This window comes from Girardinichthys multiradiatus, chromosome 12, assembly GCF_021462225.1.
Source record: "Girardinichthys multiradiatus isolate DD_20200921_A chromosome 12, DD_fGirMul_XY1, whole genome shotgun sequence".
In the NCBI taxonomy this organism is placed as follows: Eukaryota; Metazoa; Chordata; class Actinopteri; order Cyprinodontiformes; family Goodeidae; genus Girardinichthys; species Girardinichthys multiradiatus.
The window spans coordinates 34,874,568-34,894,015 of NC_061805.1; the positions used below are offsets into that span (position 1 = coordinate 34,874,568).

The 19,448-nt window shown below is 39.5% G+C and overlaps 1 protein-coding gene and 1 pseudogene across 1 annotated transcript; both read left to right on the forward strand.

The window, feature by feature from the left end:
- Nucleotides 1-1,827: 1,827 nt before the first annotated feature.
- On the forward strand, nt 1,828-10,414 carry LOC124877906 (annotated as a pseudogene).
- A 2,557-nt stretch (nt 10,415-12,971) lies between these two features.
- Nucleotides 12,972-15,609, forward strand: LOC124878640 (arrestin domain-containing protein 3-like). The gene is made up of 6 exons (XM_047382729.1): nt 12,972-13,230; nt 13,322-13,382; nt 13,463-13,634; nt 13,740-13,827; nt 14,510-14,766; nt 15,251-15,609. The coding sequence occupies exons 1-6, from the start codon at nt 12,972-12,974 to the stop codon at nt 15,356-15,358; spliced, it is 945 nt and encodes a 314-aa protein (XP_047238685.1). The 3' UTR covers nt 15,359-15,609.
- The last annotated feature ends 3,839 nt before the right edge of the window (nt 15,610-19,448 follow it).

The window sequence follows — 19,448 nt, forward strand, 5'->3', positions numbered from 1 at the left end:
TTATCAATAGTCCCATTGTTATCAGCAAACCCCACTTCTGTCTTGCTAAGAAGCCCTTAAATGTCATAAATATAAGCAAACTGGGGACACAATACAGGAAGCTGAAAATCTCTTTTTATCTTGTTTACAAAAAGAAAAATATTAAAGATTTGTAATGTGTAATGCCTAAACTATTTAAAATTATTAGAATTAGAATTATTAGAATTAGAAAACTCTTTCTCAGATTTTCCTCACTCATTAAGCATTTGTCCAGTATGCTGGATAACAATGTCTCCTATTGGTGCCTTCTTGTTATTGCATGTGTGAAAACAATGACACCATTGACAGTAAATACTGTAGGTATGTCAATAACATATTGATTATTTCCTTGGTGATAGCGTGCAGTCTTTTATTGTTAACATACTTGCATTAGGTAAAACTGTCTGTTAGATAAAGTAGATAATAGGCTCGCATTGTTGGTTGTCAGATCGGGGACACTGTCACAGTCCTTACAACACACAGTTTGTGGTTTGAGTCTCTGTCAGACGGCCTTTAAGACTGAGATACATACAAAATTACATCATATATTGTTAAAGTTGTGAAACTTATGGGTCAAAAACATACGTCTTTTATAAATATATTTGTGTAAATATATATATATATATATATATATATATATATATATATATATATACCGTATTTTCCGCACTATAAGGCGCACCGGATTATAAGGCGCACCTTCAATGAATGGCCTATTTTAGAACTGTTTTCATATATAGGGCGCACCGGATTATAAGGCGCATAGAATAGAAGCTACTGCAGTCAAACGTTTGACTGGGGTTGCGTTATGCATCCACTAGATGGAGCTGTGCTAAAGAGAATGTCAACAAAACAGTCAGATAAGTCAGTCAGTCAAACTTTATTAATACACTACAAACCAGCGTTCTGATAACTCCATTCACTCTCATGATAAGGTCTCCTCTACATAGAATTCTATTGAATAGAGCCAACCGCACGTTAGGAATGCATTGGAGTCTATGAAGTTGAAGTTGAAATCAAACGTTAGTTAAAACGTGAAAGGGAACTTTTCCCTGATTCAGTAAACACGTAAAAGAAACAGTTTGATGCACTAAATCAAACGTTAGTACTGTTAACCTTTCCTGTTTCTGTCCCCTGACCGTAGTCTGATGATACAGGGGAGACGCTTTCTCCAGGGTCGAAGTTACTAGTTTCCTCGGGGTTAACTCCCTCACTCATACGTTGCTGAGTTGAGCATGAAGAAACAGCATCAAAACACTGAGTTGCTGACGAGATTCGGGGTTCTTTTTAATGACTTTGCCGCACGTAAAAACACAGGGCTTACAGACTCATACACCGCTGCTCCGGTCGCCGTCTCTACCCACCCCACATACACAATAATACCGACGTCACTCCTTCACTCTTGATTCTCAGCTACGGCAGCACACAGCGCCACCTCTGTCCGGAGGAGTAATGTCAACATCTTCCATACACACACACGAAACATACACCCCACACACTGAGCTTCTAATCACATATAGCTCAGGCAATTCCTGCAACAGTACATTCAAACGTTATACACACACAAGTGGTGTTGTATTAGGAGTAAGCACAGTACAAGTGTTTACCGCTATTACTTCGGCGACGCCCCTGACTACGGTAGCTGTAATGCTGCAAGTGGTGCGGCTTTGTAGTTGTACTGAAACATTTTGACAGAGCGCCGTGTACAACCAGTATGGATCAACCAATTAACCAATTGATCCATATATAAGGTGCTCCGGATCACTGTCATTTTTTGAGAAAATTAAAGGTTTTTAAGTGCGCCTTATAATGCGGAATATACGGTATGTATATATACAGGGGTTGGACAATGAAACTGAAACACCTGGTTTTAGACCACAATAATTTATTAGTATGGTGTAGGGCCTCCTTTTGCGGCCAATACAGCGTCAAATCGTCTTGGGAATGACATATACAAGTCCTGCACAGTGGTCAGAGGGATTTTAAGCCATTCTTCTTGCAGGATAGTGGCCAGGTCACTACGTGATACTGGTGGAGGAAAACGTTTCCTGACTCGTTCCTCCAAAACACCCCAAAGTGGCTCAATAATATTTAGATCTGGTGACTGTGCAGGCCATGGGAGATGTTCAGCTTCACTTTCATGTTCATCAAACCAATCTTTCACCAGTCATGCTGTGTGTATTGGTGCATTGTCATCCTGATACACGGCACCGCCTTCAGGATACAATGTTTGAACCATTGGATGCACATGGTCCTCAAGAACGGTTTGGTAGTCCTTGGCAGTGATGCGCCCATCTAGCACAAGTGTTGGGCCAAGGGAATGCCATGATATGGCAGCCCAAACCATCACTGATCCACCCCCATGCTTCACTCTGGGCATGCAACAGTCTGGGTGGTACGCTTCTTTGGGGCTTCTCCACACCGTAACTCTCCCGGATGTGGGGAAAATAGTAAAGGTGGACTCATCAGAGAACAATACATGTTTCACATTGTCCACAACCCAAGATTTGCACTCCTTGCACCATTGAAACCAACGTTTGGCATTGGCATGAGTGACCAAAGGTTTGTCTATAGCAGCCCGACCGTTTATATTGACCCTGTGGAGCTCCCGACGGACAGTTCTGGTGGAAACAGGAGAGTTGAGGTGCATATTTAATTCTGCCGTGATTTGGGCAGCCGTGGTTTTATGTTTTTTGGATACAATCCGGGTTAGCACCCAAACATCCCTTTCAGACAGCTTCCTCTTGCGTCCACAGTTAATCCTGTTGGATGTGGTTCGTCCTTCTTGGTGGTATGCTGACATTACCCTGGATACCGTGGCTCTTGATACATCACAAAGACTTGCTGTCTTGGTCACAGATGCACCAGCAAGACGTGCACCAACAATTTGTCCTCTTTTGAACTCTGGTATGTCACCCATAATGTTGTGTGCATTTCCATATTTTGAGCAAAACCGTGTTCTTACCCTGCTAATTGAACCTTCACACTCTGCTCTTACTGGTGCAATGTGCAATCAATGAAGACTGGCTACCAGGCTGGTCCAATTTAGCCATGAAACCTCCCACACTAAAATGTTGGTGTTTCAGTTTCATTGTCCAACCCCTGTATATATTCACGAGTGAGGGAAGAATGGAGCGGGAGATTGACAGATGGATCGGTGCGGCTACCGCAGTAATGGGGCGCTGTGCCGGTCCGTTGTGGGTCCTCAGAGAGATCTGAGCCGAAAAGCGAAACTCTCGATTTACCGGTTGGTCTACGTTCCTCTCCTTACCTATGGCCATGAACTTTGGGTCACGACCGAAAGAACAAGATCCCGGATACAAGCGGCTGAAATGAGCTTCCTCTGTAGGGTGGCCGGGCACTCCCTTAGAGATAGGGTTAGGAGCTCGGCCATCCGGGAGGGGCTCGGAGTAGAGCCGCTGCTCCTCCACATCGAGAGGAGCCAGTTGAGGTGGCTCGGGCATCTATAGGATGCCTCCTGGACGCCTTCCTCGGGAGGTGTTCCAGGCACGTCCCACCAGGAGGAGGCCCAGGGAACGGCCCAGGACACACTGGAGGGACTATGTCTCTCGATTGGCCTGGGAACGCCTTGGGCTCCCCCCGGAGGAGCTGGAGGAGGTGTCTGGGGAGAGGGACGTCTGGGTGTCTCTGCTGAGTCTGCTGCCCCCGCGACCCGGTCCCGGATAAAGTGGAAGACGACGAGTACGAGTACGTGTATATTTATTATATGAGGGTCAGAAAATGGTGTTTAGTTTGTTAGGTTGTTCAGGTAGTACACTGCAGTGCCTTAGTATTTCTTTGAAGTTCTCTGGTAACTATTCCAGTTAAATCCTTTAAAGTCAATTTAATATAAATTATGTTTTGTTTATGTTTTATGTTTATGGATGATACCTAAATGCAACATCCCTCATTTTTACACACTTGCATCCCCTGAAAGCTCTGAAGTACAAACAAGGTACTTAGAACTACTTAGAAACCTGCAAATACTGAACAATCAAACTAAATGGAAGAAAAGAATCAATGAACTTTTGCAATAAAACCATCTTGTGAGCTTGAAGATGAATAATTTCTTCCCTAGCAACTATCTTGAACAAAAAATTATCTTTCCGTTGCTATTTTCCTTGATATGGCAATGTGATTTACAGGATTAGGCAGGTTAGGCAGAGAATCTGTAGACAACAAAAGGATTGAGTTAAAGTTGATATTTTTCTTTCTGTTCAGATTGTAATCATTTTCTGTTATTTTATTTAGCCGAAACATACCTTCATCTTTCTGCTCAATCTTTGTTCAAACTGTACATACGTTGAAGGCAGAGCTCAGTCACTGAAGCTGACGAAAAAAGCTAAAACTCACTTCACATTTGTGTGCAAAGCAGGAGGATCAGAACTTAATGAGAAACTTGATGAGAAAGAAAGTGAAAAAAAAAAAAAAAAATTAGTTACCTAAGAAAACTAATTTTAGCAGCATTTATGTAAACCACAATGTTTTAATGCCATTTTAGGTCAGTCAACATGGAAGCATGATCAAAAAAATTGCTCGTGGTTCTGGAAAGGTTTTGATGGATGTCCAGACAAGGCAGACTGGATACAAACAGGGTAAGGATCTGGTTTGTGAAAATGAAAATGCTGACTTACAAACTCTATTACTTTTTCAATAGACCTTATGCTCTTAATTATCTTGTAGCACAGGGATTTAAAGATGTACATATTCTGTCATAGGAAAAACAATGCTAGGAAGCATACATTTTTGCAGGCCCTTTACATGACACTTAGTGCCTTGCAATACGATTCATATACCTTCAACTTTTTTACATGTTGTTATGCTACAACCATAAACTTCAGCTGGGATTCTATGTGTCACCCCAACACAAAGCAGTGCATCAATGTGAAGTGAAAGGAAAATAATACATGTCTTTCAAAACGTTTCGCATTTAAACATATAAAGCTCTGGCATGCATATACATTCAGCTCCCCTGAGACAATGCTCTTTAGAGCCACCCTTTGCTGTTATAATAGTTGCAAATCTAAACCATTTCATTGTAGGTCTGGCTATGTATTTACAGTTGTTGTCCTGCTGGAGGTGAACCTTGTCACTATATTTAGCTTCCACTGTATTTAGCCCTGTATTTAGCTCTATCCATTTTCTCAGAAACTCTGACCAGCTTCCCGATCCCGGCTGAAGAGTTGCATCCTACAGCATGATTCTACCACCACCATTTTTCAGTGCAGGAAAGATGTGTTCAGGGAAAGAAATAGAATTTTGCATGTTTGCATGTTAGTGAAAAGATTCTGTTTTTGTCTGATCTGATCAAAGCATGTTTGCTGGGTCTCCAACATGGCCTGTCATAGAAGGCAATAAAGGCCTCAAAAGGCCTGATGTTTTGGAGATCATGAGTAATGGCTGTTTTGTCAACAAATTCTACCACCTGAGCTATGGATCTCAGCAGCTACTCCAAATTTACAATGGCTCCCTGAGCTGCTTCTCTGATAAATGATTTTCTTTTCAAACTGCCAGTTCAGGTGGAAGGCCATATCTTGGTCACTTCAGAGTTATGCCATGGTCTTTACTGTTTCAGATGGCAGATTGAACTGTTAGATGTTCATAGCTTAAAATATGTTTTGTAAGCCACCCTTGCTTTAAATATCTCCACAGCTTTGTCCCTGCTGTGTTCCTTGGTCTTCATGATAATGAGTATTTGCTAATGTTCTCAAGCAGTTGTTTGAACTGGATTTTATTTAAAGGTAAAAGAGTAAATGTGGCTGAATACAGAGTCCTAGCCTAATCAAGAATACAAAGAGTCACCATATGCAAATCTGGTGTGTTCCATGGTCCTCATGATGCTGTTTGTTGTATTAAACAAGGCTTCCCAAGAAAGTTGGTTTGAATTGCTTTTTTAGGGAATCAAACCAAATGGAGCTGAATAATTGACCCCTGTTAACTGGCCCCTTATTCAATTCAATCTTAGTTTTGTTATGTTGTCTTGATGTGTAATGATGGAAACTGACTATATCTCTTCATTGTACAGGTGAGGTCCTTTGGGTCCGAGTTGAAATTGAGAATCTCTCAAGTCGTTCAGTCAAACCCAGATTTGTACTGGAAGAGAAGAAGAGCTTCTTTGGCTCAAACCGAGGTAAAATTCAGAAACATGAAATACTGAAGGAAAAGGCAGATGCAGTTGATTCGTACTCTGGCAAAACAACTGTGATAAAGGAAATCATCATCCCTCGAGAACTTCCACCATCCATTTTAAACTGTTCCATCATCAAGCTAGAGTACAGGCTAAAGGTAAGCTTCACCACTACAGTTATTTGTAATTTATCTATAATCCAATCCAATAATTAGATGGTAGGGTTATCTTATTTCTACATTGTAAAATGAATTCAGACATGAATGCAGACATCTTTATAGCATTTTGTAGGTCTTTTAAGGGATTTAAAGAGATTTCAAAATAATTTGAAATAAGCCATTTGACTGTATGGAAAAAAATTGAGGATATTCAGAACAACAATTTAAGGACAATTTAGCCCTTGATCCTTAAATGTAGATTCTTCTAACCTGAGAGGAAGACTGTTATTAGTTAAATGATCACAGGAGAAATTGCTGTAATCATTCAAACTATATTAATTTGCTATGAATCAGAAAAAGGCGGACCCAAGATTCAGCCAGACACAGTACTGAAAGTTTAAAAGGTTTATTCAGCCACAGGAAAACGTCACACGGGTAACACTCCTCACAGCTTCCAGGAATCACTGAAGCAGAAAGAGGGATTAGTGACTTGTAGTCTCTCCAGATTTTGCAGGGATCAGAAAAGCCACTAACCTGCTTTTGTCAGCAAGTCGGGGCTCCACGAAGGGCTTGACCTGAGAAACGTGGAACGTGGGGTGAATCCCCATGGAGTTGGGTAATCTCAGTCGTACAGCGACATGGTTGATGATCTTAGAGATTGGGAAAGGTCCAACAAATCGGGGTGCCAATTTCCGGGATTCTACCCTTAATGGGAGGTCCTTGGCGGAGAGCCAAACTTTCTGCCCCACCTAGTACTTAGAGGCAGGGATCCGTCTCCGGTTGGCTGTTCTTGACTGAACCAGTGACATTCTGATCATCGATCTCCTGGCCTTTCTCCATATTCTTTGGCACCTTAGGGCAGCCGCTTGGGCGGACGGAACATTAGCTTCTCTCTCCTGAACTGAAAACATGGGTGGCTGGAAACCAAACACAACATGAAAAGGAGACAAACCAGTGGCACTTGATTGCACAGAGTTCATGGCGTATTCAACCCAGGGCAAATTTTGTGACCACTTGGTCGGGTCAGACTCACATAAGATACGAAGTTTGGTTTCAGCTTCTTGGTTGGCTCTCTCGGTTTGGCCATCAGACTGAGGATGAAACCCTGAGGAAAGACTAACAGAAATTCCCAAGAACAAACAAACTCCTTCCAGAAACATGACACAAATTGGGGTCCTCTATTGGAAACAATGTCATTTGGAATTCCATGGAGCCTGAAAACTTCTCGGGTCAATATCTCACCCATCTCCTTAGCAGATGGAAGCTTCTCTAACGGCACCAGATGAACCATCTTTGAAAATCTGTCAATTATGGTTAGTAGTACAGAGTGACCATTAGAAACTGGTAGACCTGTCACAAAATCCATCGCAATATGTGACCATGGGCGAGGGGGAATTGGCAAAGGGTGCAACAACCCCACAGGGGGGCGACGAGAAGGCTTAGCACGACAACATTGAGTGCATTCAGCAACAAAGTCTTTGACATCCTTGACCAGTGATGGCCACCAAAACTGAGTTCGAACTGTCTGAATGGTTCTGCTGATTCCTGAATGACAAGCTAAACGAGAGCAATGACAAGACTCCAGTACCTTAGGCACAAGGCGTTCAGGGACAAAACAGCGGTCAGGTGGACATGATGGTGGGATAAGCAGATCTCTAATGGCTTCCTGGACCTCCCTTTCCACCTCCACTTGGGACACAGACAACCTGACGGTTTCAGGAAGGATAAACTCCTCTTCACCTGAGATTCTTCAGGCTCTTGAATCCGGGATAGGGCGTCAGGTTTGCCATTTTTACTCCCTGGCCTGTAAGACAGGGAGAAATTAAAACAACCGAAAAACAGAGCCCACCTAGCCTGTCTGGGGTTTAGCCGTTTTGCTGATTTCAAGTACTCCAAGTTCTTATGGTCAGTCCACACCATAAACGGCTCCTTAGTCCCCTCCAGCCAATGTCTCCACTCTGTCAATGCCAACTTGACAGCCAATAACTCTCTGTCTCCCACGTCGTAATTCCGCTCAGCCTGTGACAGAGTCCTTGAAAAAAAGGCACATGGGTGAACACGATCATCCTCACCTCTTTGGCTTAATACAGCTCCAACCCCAGTGCTTGAGGCATCCACCTCCACGATAAACTGTCTCTCTGGGTCAGGAGACCGTAACACTGGAGCTGACGTGAAGAGTTCCTTTAACCTATTGAAGGCCTTCTCTGCATCCTTATTCCACACAAATTTCACCTTGGGAGAGGTAAGAGCGTTTAGGGGAGTAGCAACCAAACTGTAATTTCTAATAAACCTCCTGTAGAAGTTTGCGAAGCCCAGAAATCTTTAGTGACTTGTAGTCTCCAGATTTTGCAGAGATCAGAAAAGTCACTAACCTGCTTTTGTCTTGAGTGGATCTTGAAACCCAGAGGGGAAACCTCAGTGGGTGGCAGGCGGTGATCTCCACAGCACAGGTAAGAAGTGACTCCAAGCTGAATAATCCGAGGGCTTGGCTGGCTCAATAATCCAAGGACAGAAACAGGGTCAACGATCGGAACAAGAGGCATCAGGCAAGGGGCAAGCAGAGGCATAAACCAGATGCAGGAAACAAGGTCGACAACCAAAATCCAAATAGTCCGACAGGGAGCAGGCAGAGGCATAAATCCAAAAGGCAAGGCAAGGTCAAGAACAATGATCAGACAGGAAGGAACGCTGGATATCTACTCACACAATGGCTTTCAAAAATCTGGCACTCTGCTTGTCAGAATCGGTATATATCAGGGAAGACACAGGTGTATGGCATGCCACAGATTGCACTACACTGCAGCAACCACCAGGTGCATCTAATCTGCTGATTGCAGCCAGGGAGACAGGGTAGAGCAGACGTGCCAGAATCATAACATAATTAAGAAAAGAGTAGATTAACAATAGCAAGTATGCATACAATTACCTTTTTCGCTCCACTAGATACAGGAAGACACACAGCTATCTGGACCAGCTCCAGAACCAAAAGTACACCTATCTTAACCTTACACATACTTGTATAGCAAAGCATAACTATCTAACATCTGGATGGGGCTTCGATTGGTTAGGTGCGTCATCTTCATCTCAGACATGTGCTTTTCACACAGTAAAAGCCGGTGCACACTCGAGAGGTTTCTAGCACGTACGTTGAGAGTTGTACTTTGATCTTTCCCTTATTCTGTGTTTCTCTTCTTTGAAAATATCTCCTTTCATTGCTAAGTAAAAACAAGTATTACTTGATTGTATGCTCATTTCCATAATCTACATAAAAATATATGGAAACAAAACAAAGCAAAAGAAACAAAGCAAGCAAAAGGCAGCAGATTTTAATTTTAAATTTTTCTAGAGAGGTCAGGAAGTCAGAAACACTGCTGTCTGAAATAAATACTCTTGAGACCTAACAAACCAGCATCCTGAAGATGGATTTAAAAGAGTTCTGTCATGAGCCCATTCTACTTGTAATTTATCACATCGATGAATTACCACTTGTAACAAAAACTGTTTCACACTAATGTAGTTGTCATATATATATAGACAGAGAGAAAGGAGGTGATGAGCTCCAATTCTTTGAGGTCAGAATGCCTTCTTGCCATCACCCTAATCTTTAGCTCCCTCCACAGATTCTGTATTAGATACAAGTTGAGATGCTTGCTCGACCAATCCAGAATGTTAATATTTATTCTAGTCAGTAGAAACATGTTGGTGAAATAAAATAAAATGGCTTTTAACCTGCCAGGGATGTGAATAATTTATTTCTTAACTGTTTATGTGTGTATAAACATGTGTATGTGTGTGCTTATCTAAAACTTTTTTAAAAAGCTATTTTTTTATAAATCTTTCTTCACAGGTATATCTAGGAATCACATGTGAGGCAGACTTAGTGGTCAAACACCCTATTGTCATCATACCTGAGCAGACGGAGGAGAATGCTTCGAGTTGCTCTAGATTTGTAGCATTTGGAAGTCTTAACCTGCCAGCCTGGATGTCGCAATCAACGGATCCTCCACCTTCCTATGAGGAATCTGCAATATACCCCTCTTTCCATTTTGGAAATTATATAGCTACATTGGGAATGCCTCCTTTTAAAGGGAACATCAATATTTTTGTATGAGTGTTTTCCCTTGTCATAGTTGATGTAATGGTCAAATCGTCTTGCCTGCATTACCTACGGCGCAACTTAACAGTTTCCCGCATAAATGAGCCAAATAAAACTTGAGACCGAGATTATTTCCTTGAGAGGACAACAGCTACTATAAAAACTGCAAGAAGAACTCAAATTAGTTTATCTATTTTGAGCATTGTCTAAAAGTGTGTAATGTAATGTTCATAAAAGGTTTTGTGGTGAACTGGGGATGTGTCCAGCTAGGAGGCCCACCTCCTCTGGTTCAATGACCTCTGGAAATAGGCAGTTAGAAGTCATTAAAACCTTTGATTGATTGTTTCAATCAATCAAACCAATAATGGATGAGTTTGAATGTCCTTAATTTCGACACAAACTGAAATTGCTTTATTTGGAAAACTTGATTGTATAAATGACCCTCACTCTTTTCTTGGACTTTTGGTTTGCTAATTTCAGTATTTTGAGACAAACTTTAATGAGTTGTTTGACAGTCCTTTTAAAGAGGATAGCCCTTGCCATTTTTGCAATACAAAAAAATGAAAATAATTAGAATCATAGAAAATAAACACATCCTGACAATTTCTGAGTTTTGTATTTTAAAAATGCTATTTTATTTACCTCATTATGAGCATCCCTCAGCTAAGATGTTAAAAACACTCACCAATATCATTGACCCATTAATCATGACTGTCAGATTGTTTGCTAGCTTAAGGTCATTTGCTAAAAGCTTTAGAAGCTTTCTTCCAAAATGGTCATTTGGCAGAGTTTCGTCCTCTGCACCGTAGGATGTTAGCTAACTGCACATCTAGCAAGTCCAGAGGCATTAGAGTAAGAGAAGTTGCTGTAGAGCCAGTGGAAAACAAAATCCCAGCTTTGTCTTACTGTACAGCAGTTGTAAATAATCCATGGTGTTTTCCAATGGAACATAACATAAACAGGTGCTAGTGTAGTTGCAACAAACAACTTATAAGAGACCGGCTTTAGAAGCACATAGTCTCTCTGCATTAGTCGATAACTCAGCAGAAAATGTATGGCAGCTACACCTCCCTGCCTGTGTCATCACAACTGTTAATGTTGTCCTCATCACTGCCTGTTAAATCTCTTCCTAAATCCTCATGATATTCCTAATTAAAGCTTTTTATAGGAGTCTTCCCCATTGTCTTGATCGTGGTAAACCATTTGGCAGTTGTGTTTCATAAGTCTTCAACAAACAGCTTGCGTTCAGCTAATTTTGTTTAGGTTTTAACCTTTTTTATTACAAAATCACCTCTCTACGTGTTTAACAACCGTCAGAGTCATGTTCCTAAAATGCAACGAAAATGGTTTCATTCAGTTAAGATGTATTTTATCTATGTGATGTTTCTTGGATTGTGGTAATTCCACCTATGTTTGTATGTTTGGATTGGTTGTCTCTTTTTGTCTGCGTCTTCTGAAAAATGGATCAAATCTTTAAACAGGAGGCGAGAAAGCTTGATCAGTGATAGTGGTGGCCTCTTTCCTTTAACCTTTTACTTTTTACAGGAATAATTTTAAGATCGTACCACTTTAGCATCACTAAGGAGTCACCTCTTGACATTTGAATCAAGTAGAGCCCTACACCTTCATTTAATCATGCTATGCTCCTATTGTGTTTTACATTTGAAATGTACTCGATTGCTGTCTTATCAATTTCACCTGTTTAGCTGAACAATGTATTTTATGTTAAATTGCACTTTGGTCCAATTGTTGTTGTTTTAAATGTCCTTTTTAATAAACAGACATATAATTTTGATATTCAGTGCTTTAATCTGTGATTTTTCTACCTTTTTGTTAACAATAACTTTTGAATACATATACTCTACCGCCAACAGAGTCACACCACCAAATTAATGAATTCTGGTGTTACACTCACTTCAATGGCTTTAGACGTTTAAGGTTTGGTGCAGAGAAACTTGACTGGCCTGCACAGAGTCCAGACCTAAAACTTCTTAAACACTTTTGGGATGAATTAGAGAGGAGACTGCAATTCCGGGTTTCTCGTCTAACTATGAACACACTCCTAAACCTTGTGGGAGATATTTACAGAATAGTTAGATGCTGTTGCTGGCAATGGTGGGTCCATCAACTAATTTGATTTTATAGATTAAGAATAGGATGTCCTCAAAGTCTATGTACATATAAAAGTAGACAGAAAATACTTTTGGCAATATAATGTAAATAAACAGATTTTCTTTTGACTAAATTCATTATACCAACTGCCTTGCCAAAACAAAAATGAACACATGCAGAACATTAACCTTATGTATATTCATTTAAACTTATATAGCCTTCACCCTCCTGGCTAGAGTTACCTGTATGAAAGTGACACCTGCAGGTTTGATTACGTGATCTGGTCCGACACAGTTACCGGTTTTGTAGTCCACTGCTTCGGTCTTACCAGCATCCTTGTTCATCAAAGAGAGGCATTCTCCTAATGCTAACTTAATTTAAGCCTTCAGGACAATATATTTATGCTAATGGGTTTTTTGTATCACTAGGATTTGGATCAGCTGTTTAATGTTGTCCTATCATGACTGTGAAGCATTTCTCAGTGGAGTACGACAGGGTGAATGATCAAGGCACCTATTCCCCAGGGGATGTTCTTTCTGGAAAAGTGACAGTAGTAACTAGCAAAGAGATCAAAGTGCAGAGTTTGTTGGTCAGAGCTAAAGGAAAGGCAAAGGTGACTTGGTATGAACAGGAGGGACAAACCTCGGTGGTTCACAGTAACAAGAAGAAATACTTCTATTTTGAGCATATCATTCTTCAGGATAAAAACAAGGGAGATGGTAAGTATCTTTTGCAATTTAGTTTCTGAGGTGATACTTTTTTTGGTAAAAATATGTTGATGATTTGTTGTAACATTATTTTTCTTTTAAGGTACAGAAATCATGGGTGCTGGGATAAACGTTTTTCCATTCTGCTTTTTGATTCCAAGCAGGTATTGGTTCTCCCCAGAAACTGTATATGCTGGAAATTGAGGATAAATAATAAATTTGCCTTTGGGTTCTCCCCTTACAGAGACATGCCTTCATCTTATAAAGGCAAATGGGGTAATATCAAGTATAGTTTGCGAGCTCATTTGACTCGGTCAATCTGGCTTGTACACAAAACCAAGACGGAGTTTCCCTTTTTAACCAGGTCTGAGTTTCCTTTTGCCTCCAAATCAGACATGATAATCATTGGGCTGAAGGTGAGAAATAATTTTGCTTACCTTGTTTTCCATGTCATCTCATTAGATATCTAAGAGCTTGAGATTTTTCTCCTTAAAAGTGTTTGTTTTGATATGATACTGTAGGAGCAACAGCATGCAACCAGGATTTCATTTTGTGCCTCTGGAAAGGTTACTATGAATGTGACCTCTGAAAAAATGGGCCTAATGCAAGGTAGGTAGATTTCACACATACAGCGGGGAAAACAAATATCCACACTTTAAAACAAATCAAAACAAATAAGTACTGAACACATTAATAAAAGAAGCCTGAAGAAAGGCAGAGAAAGGTAAAAAATATCTAAAATCTGTGATTATTTATGAAGTATTCCTTCCTCCCATCAGTGCTACTTGCTTTTAATTAGTTTATTCCTATTTAATGGTCTGTAGAAAGATTTCACATTGCCAGGGTATGTTATAAGAAGCATCTTTTGATGTCGACGTGCAAAAAGCTGTCTCAAGACCTTTAATTTTTGAATGACCAATAGAGCTGCTATCTGGAGTCGGAAAGAACATAATTTCACCCATAAACTGGCTATGACCAGGTACTCCTCGCAAGCTTTATGACAAAATATGGAATGCATGAAGCACCATAGCCTCTATGCAGGTTAACCACACACACACTGCTCCTCTGCTGAAGCAGCTTCTGAACATTATAGCAGATAATTTATAGGCCTATTGATGCTAATTTCTTTCTTTGTTTGGATTTCCTGATTTGTTACTGACATTTCAGGTCAATATTTGTATCAGAAATATACTTACTGACATGATCAATACTTATTTTCTTCTCTGTAATGTCTTTCTATGATGTCTTTTTGCTTAAATAAAAGTTGTTTGTATCTCCCTGAATACAATAGGTGAGGCTATGGGAGTCTTTATGGAAGTATGCAATGACTCGGCGCGCTCTGTAACACCTAAGTTCTACCTGTGTGAGAAGCAGACCTTTGTGGCCCAGTCGAATAAGAAAGTTCAAACAAAGGACATCTTGTTCGGGATAGGAGACATTGTTCCAGCTGAGAGCAGTTGCTCTGTAACCAAAATATTGATTATCCCTCCACATCTCCCACCTACCTTCTTCAATTGCAGCATGATGAATCTGGAGTACAGAATCAAGGTATTTATGCTTGTTATTGGATAAATTCAGACAGTAGTCCCACACAAGAGTTCATTATTATTATACAATGTGAAAACTCAATATGAAAAAAGAGGCCTACAGATATTGTCAGAAATCAATAAAACCTTTGCTTAACATATTCATTTATTTCACAAACTGATATTTTTAAGTGCTTGAATCATAAAAAAACAGCTCCACACAGTGACTGCATGATGGGATAGAGAAAGTGAGGGGGTGGGGTTAAAAGCTTCATTGCTCATTGAGGGAAGAGTTTCATATTACAACACAACCTGTTCCAACATGCCATCCACTCTAACAGACTTGCATCTGAGCTCTCAGAATATAATAGTTCAACTGGTCAGAGAAACAAAGAGAAGCATAAATTACTGTGCATTGTCATATTAATAGGCCAAGTTATCGAAACAATTTTCTCTTATATTTATGAGATAAAACCCATTTTCTTTTTGGATTTATTCTGCTACAGGTCACCCTTGATGTCCCTTTGCTGAGAGACCCAGAAATGAAACTTCCCCTGGTCATCCTCCAGGGTTCACCAAAACCTGTTCAGCAAAAAACAAAGAGACCAATTTGACTTCGAAAACTCCTTGGTTAAAAGAACAGTCATGAGCAAGATGAAAAAAGGATGTACATACATAACTGTCAGACAGTGTTGCAGAGTTTAAATTCATAAATCACACATAGCTATATTCTTTTTTTTGTATCTACATTTATATTAAAACAATTATTTCTGCTGCTGTTCACCACTGTATGTGCATGTCCACTAGATGGAGATGTCAGCCACAGTAAAGTAATTGTAGCATGTTTCATTTTAACAATTTTATTAAAAACTCTATATATCTGTATTGTTGTACGGTTATATATTAAAATCAAACTGAGATCAAATACACTTTTAATTGGGATTAAAGATCATAAACCACATTTTAAAAAGGAATCATGCAGAATCAAAATTTTGGTCAAAAAATATAACCATACATTTTTTGGGGATAATGTATCCAAGTAACCAAAAGTTTTGATTTTTAAAAAGACAATTTGAACTGTTTAATGGATAAATTGATAGTACAAAAGACTGACAGTGCCTTGTAAAAGCATTTATAAATAGTTTTAATATATTTTGTCCATGTATCAATATTCTTCAATGGATTTCTTGTGACAGAGACGTCAGGGATTACATTTTGGAAAAATTGTCTAGAGCGTCAGAAATCCTCAGCTCAGGTAGGAGAATATGTCAAAAGGACAAATCTGCATTTTATGGAAGTGTGGCGAGAAGAAAACAGTTGTTGAAAGAAAGCCTGTTTGATTTGCCAGAAGCTATGTAGGGTAAACAGCAGACGGTTCTGTCGAAGAGTCTCTGGTCACATTAGACCAAACCTGGGTTCAACTCCCGGCTAGGGGTTTTTCTGCATGGAGTTTGCATGTTCTCCCCGTACATGCATGGGATCTCTCTGGGTACTTGGGCTTCGTCCTGTTGGGACGTCGTCCATCTTGACAGAAAATGAGCTGCTATTATGCCTCCCAACACGCACGTCACCACCAGAAGTGATAGATAGCAAACTCAAGCTAATGCTAACATTCCCAGCCATAGCACTTAAAGGTGATCTAAGGAGAAAAATAAGCAGGCGGGTTAACTTTTCTTCCTACTCGCCATTCTTGGAAGAGCTTGACAAAGCTGGAAATCTGTCTGATATAAGAAGATCAGAAGATTCAAATCCCAATCAAAGAGCACCAGGCGCAGGTGAAAACCCAGAGGTTTTGTTTCCAAGGAGACGAGTTTCCTCCTTGTCTGTTCCATTTGACTTCCACGGTTCATCCTATTTTACCCGGTTTGGACCACGGAAGAGACGTTGACTGTGTTGAGTTTCACAGACACGTGAATACTCCACCTTCCCCCCTTATTTGTTTCTTCAGGCCCACAATCCATTTTCAGACTCGACTAAAGATAAAGAAGTCAACGTCAAAGTAATTTTGTTCTTTCCGTTATTAATAGGATAGGTTTCTTAATAGGTTCTGGGCAGGGTGAGGTAGGAAAGTAGATTGGTGTGCATAGTGTTGAACGCTGAAGCGCGGCTGTGTAGCAAAGTTTGAATGTCAGTGTGTTTACCGTGTTTTTGATCAACTGAGTGCTGACTCAGTTGGAGTTAAAGTGGACTTTAAAGTAGACTCAGGCTACAAACTGAGCCTCGTGTTCATCTCCGTTGTTTCACTGTTTATGGCCTTTGTGTTGTTCCACTGGGTTCCCGCCTTCAGAGTTTTATTACTCTTTGTTTTGAGATTAGCCAGCTTTCAGCTATTTGTGGCCGGCTGCTAGGTGCTTTACCGTGTCTGAGCTGGCCTGGCTCTACCGTATAACAGCTGACAGCCGCTATCGAGACTAATTCACAGACCAAAAAGGCCTCACCGTTTATTAATTCTGCTCCATTTTTTCAAGTCAATCAAAATTATTGTCTCATTCCTACTCATTACATGAACTGCTGGTTTGATCTACATCTATACTCAGTGCGCATCTTTATTTTTGATTGTTAATTTACCACTTTGGTAGAATAGTGCATGTTTAATTAGGTAAAAGTTCTTGGGCCATGATAGTGGATTGTAATAGTGGACTATCAGTTTAATACATTTTCACATAGATAAAGAGACAGCATTTGTGTTTACTTTGTGTAAGAGGGATTATCTGTCAAAATCCCCACCATTCAGCAAAACGGTTGATAACACAGTGACATATAGCGATTTTGGTTAATAATTATCACTTATTAATGATAATCAACTAATTGTAATTATTAACCTATTACGCCCTGAGTGGTTTTAAGGCAATTTCTGCCTGAAATTTCTTAACTTAAATAAATCAAGTATAAGTCCACAGTTATCAGGTCTACATATAAAAAATTTCTACCTGTGTAAAGGTAAGACATAAAAAAATATTTTTCAAGTGGAACTGCGATTGGGGTGGAGGTTCACACTCAAGCAAGACGATTAAAACAAATAAACAATTCAAATGATTAAAATACAATAGTTTCTTGCTAAATGGGCTGAACTTACATATCCCTTTTCTATTCACACTGACCACCCAGAACACTTTTAAATCCAAATGAAGGCACTGATTGGTAGGCAACTTGGGATTAATTGCCTTGCCTAAGCACACTTCCTGAACCTTTAACTTTCTGATTGCAAGATAGTCATATTGCATCTTCCCACTGAACCACAACCGCCCTATCATGACAAAATATGAGGGGTATGAAAGTTTTGCAAGGCACCACACAAGACAAGAATCCACCTAATTAATCTATGTACAGATGAAACTGTCCATTTTACTTTATCTAACTTTTAGCATTATCATTCCACTGCTCTGGGGATTTCATTCTTTATCTAGAAATTCACACCAACATGACATCTTTCTAATATCTTCACAGAACCTCCTTCAATATTTAAAGTATACAAACTATACCTATAATGTTTTATTTTATCTTTCAACACTTATGTCTAACCTAATACAGCATTACAGATTAAATCAACATGACTATGTTTTCACATTGTGAAATTTATAAAACAGTGTTGTATTGCATTCTGAGCAGCTTTCCCTCACAAAGATATCTGCCTTAAGATATCTGAGCACAGTGAACAGAGCAGGTGACACCACTCCAGGGGTTGTAGTAGCTATTACAGTGTCTCCCGGTAACCTAATGACTATAAACATCATTGTAAAGGTTTTGTGCACAGCATATAAGGCTGTGCATTCAAACATTGGCTGTGATTTTTATAAATTGTTTGGCTTGGTGGCAAACAATGATGTAGCTGACATAAATTTATAGACAGCACAATGACAACAAGGATTGGGGGTCAACCTTACCAAGAGTCTGATCTGATGGGAATCAGACTAAGACATCAGAGGTATTTTGTTGTTTCATGCCTTTGTAGTTTCAGTCATTTAATTCCAGACTTTTCAGATACAAAATTAGGTCATGTTCCTGGGATGTTTCCAATCAAGCATTATGGGGATGTTTTAGTACCCACTCTGACAATTGATTATTTATAGTATTTTTCTATGATCTATTCATACTCTGCTGTAAGATGGTGTAGTTATATGACTCCATTAAATATAATCTACCAGCAGAAGGTTGCTTAGAGTTATCTTGATTTTCTCATGGGACAAAATTATAATTTTTCTTCTGGGCTTAATGGGTCAGACCCAAAATAAAGCAAAATATAAATAAAAGTGCAAAAGAAAGTTTTCTGAAAAGAATAAACAATGAAATTAATTGTGAATTCAACTAACAGACCCAGAACTCTATAAGAGAATAGGCATGAGAGAATCTTCAAACTGCAAATTATTAATTAATCTGTCATTTATACTTTATCATCTCAAACAATGCAATAAGATTTGATTTTTAAAAAGGGAGGACTTGGAAGGATTAGATAAATAGAATGTGTCTTAATGTTTTGCCAAACAAGAATAAAAACATTTAACATGTACTTTTATCTCTCATTTTGTTAAATAAAATTATAAAAGACCAATTGATACATTTTTTGCCTTTAGATTAAACCATATGGGATACTATATACTAGTTTTTTAAATAAGGATGCCAGTGTAAAACACTATACGGCATATAATCAAATACTAAAATTTAGACTGCAGAGCTTTCTCAAAATCATCCTTGCCTAAGCACTCA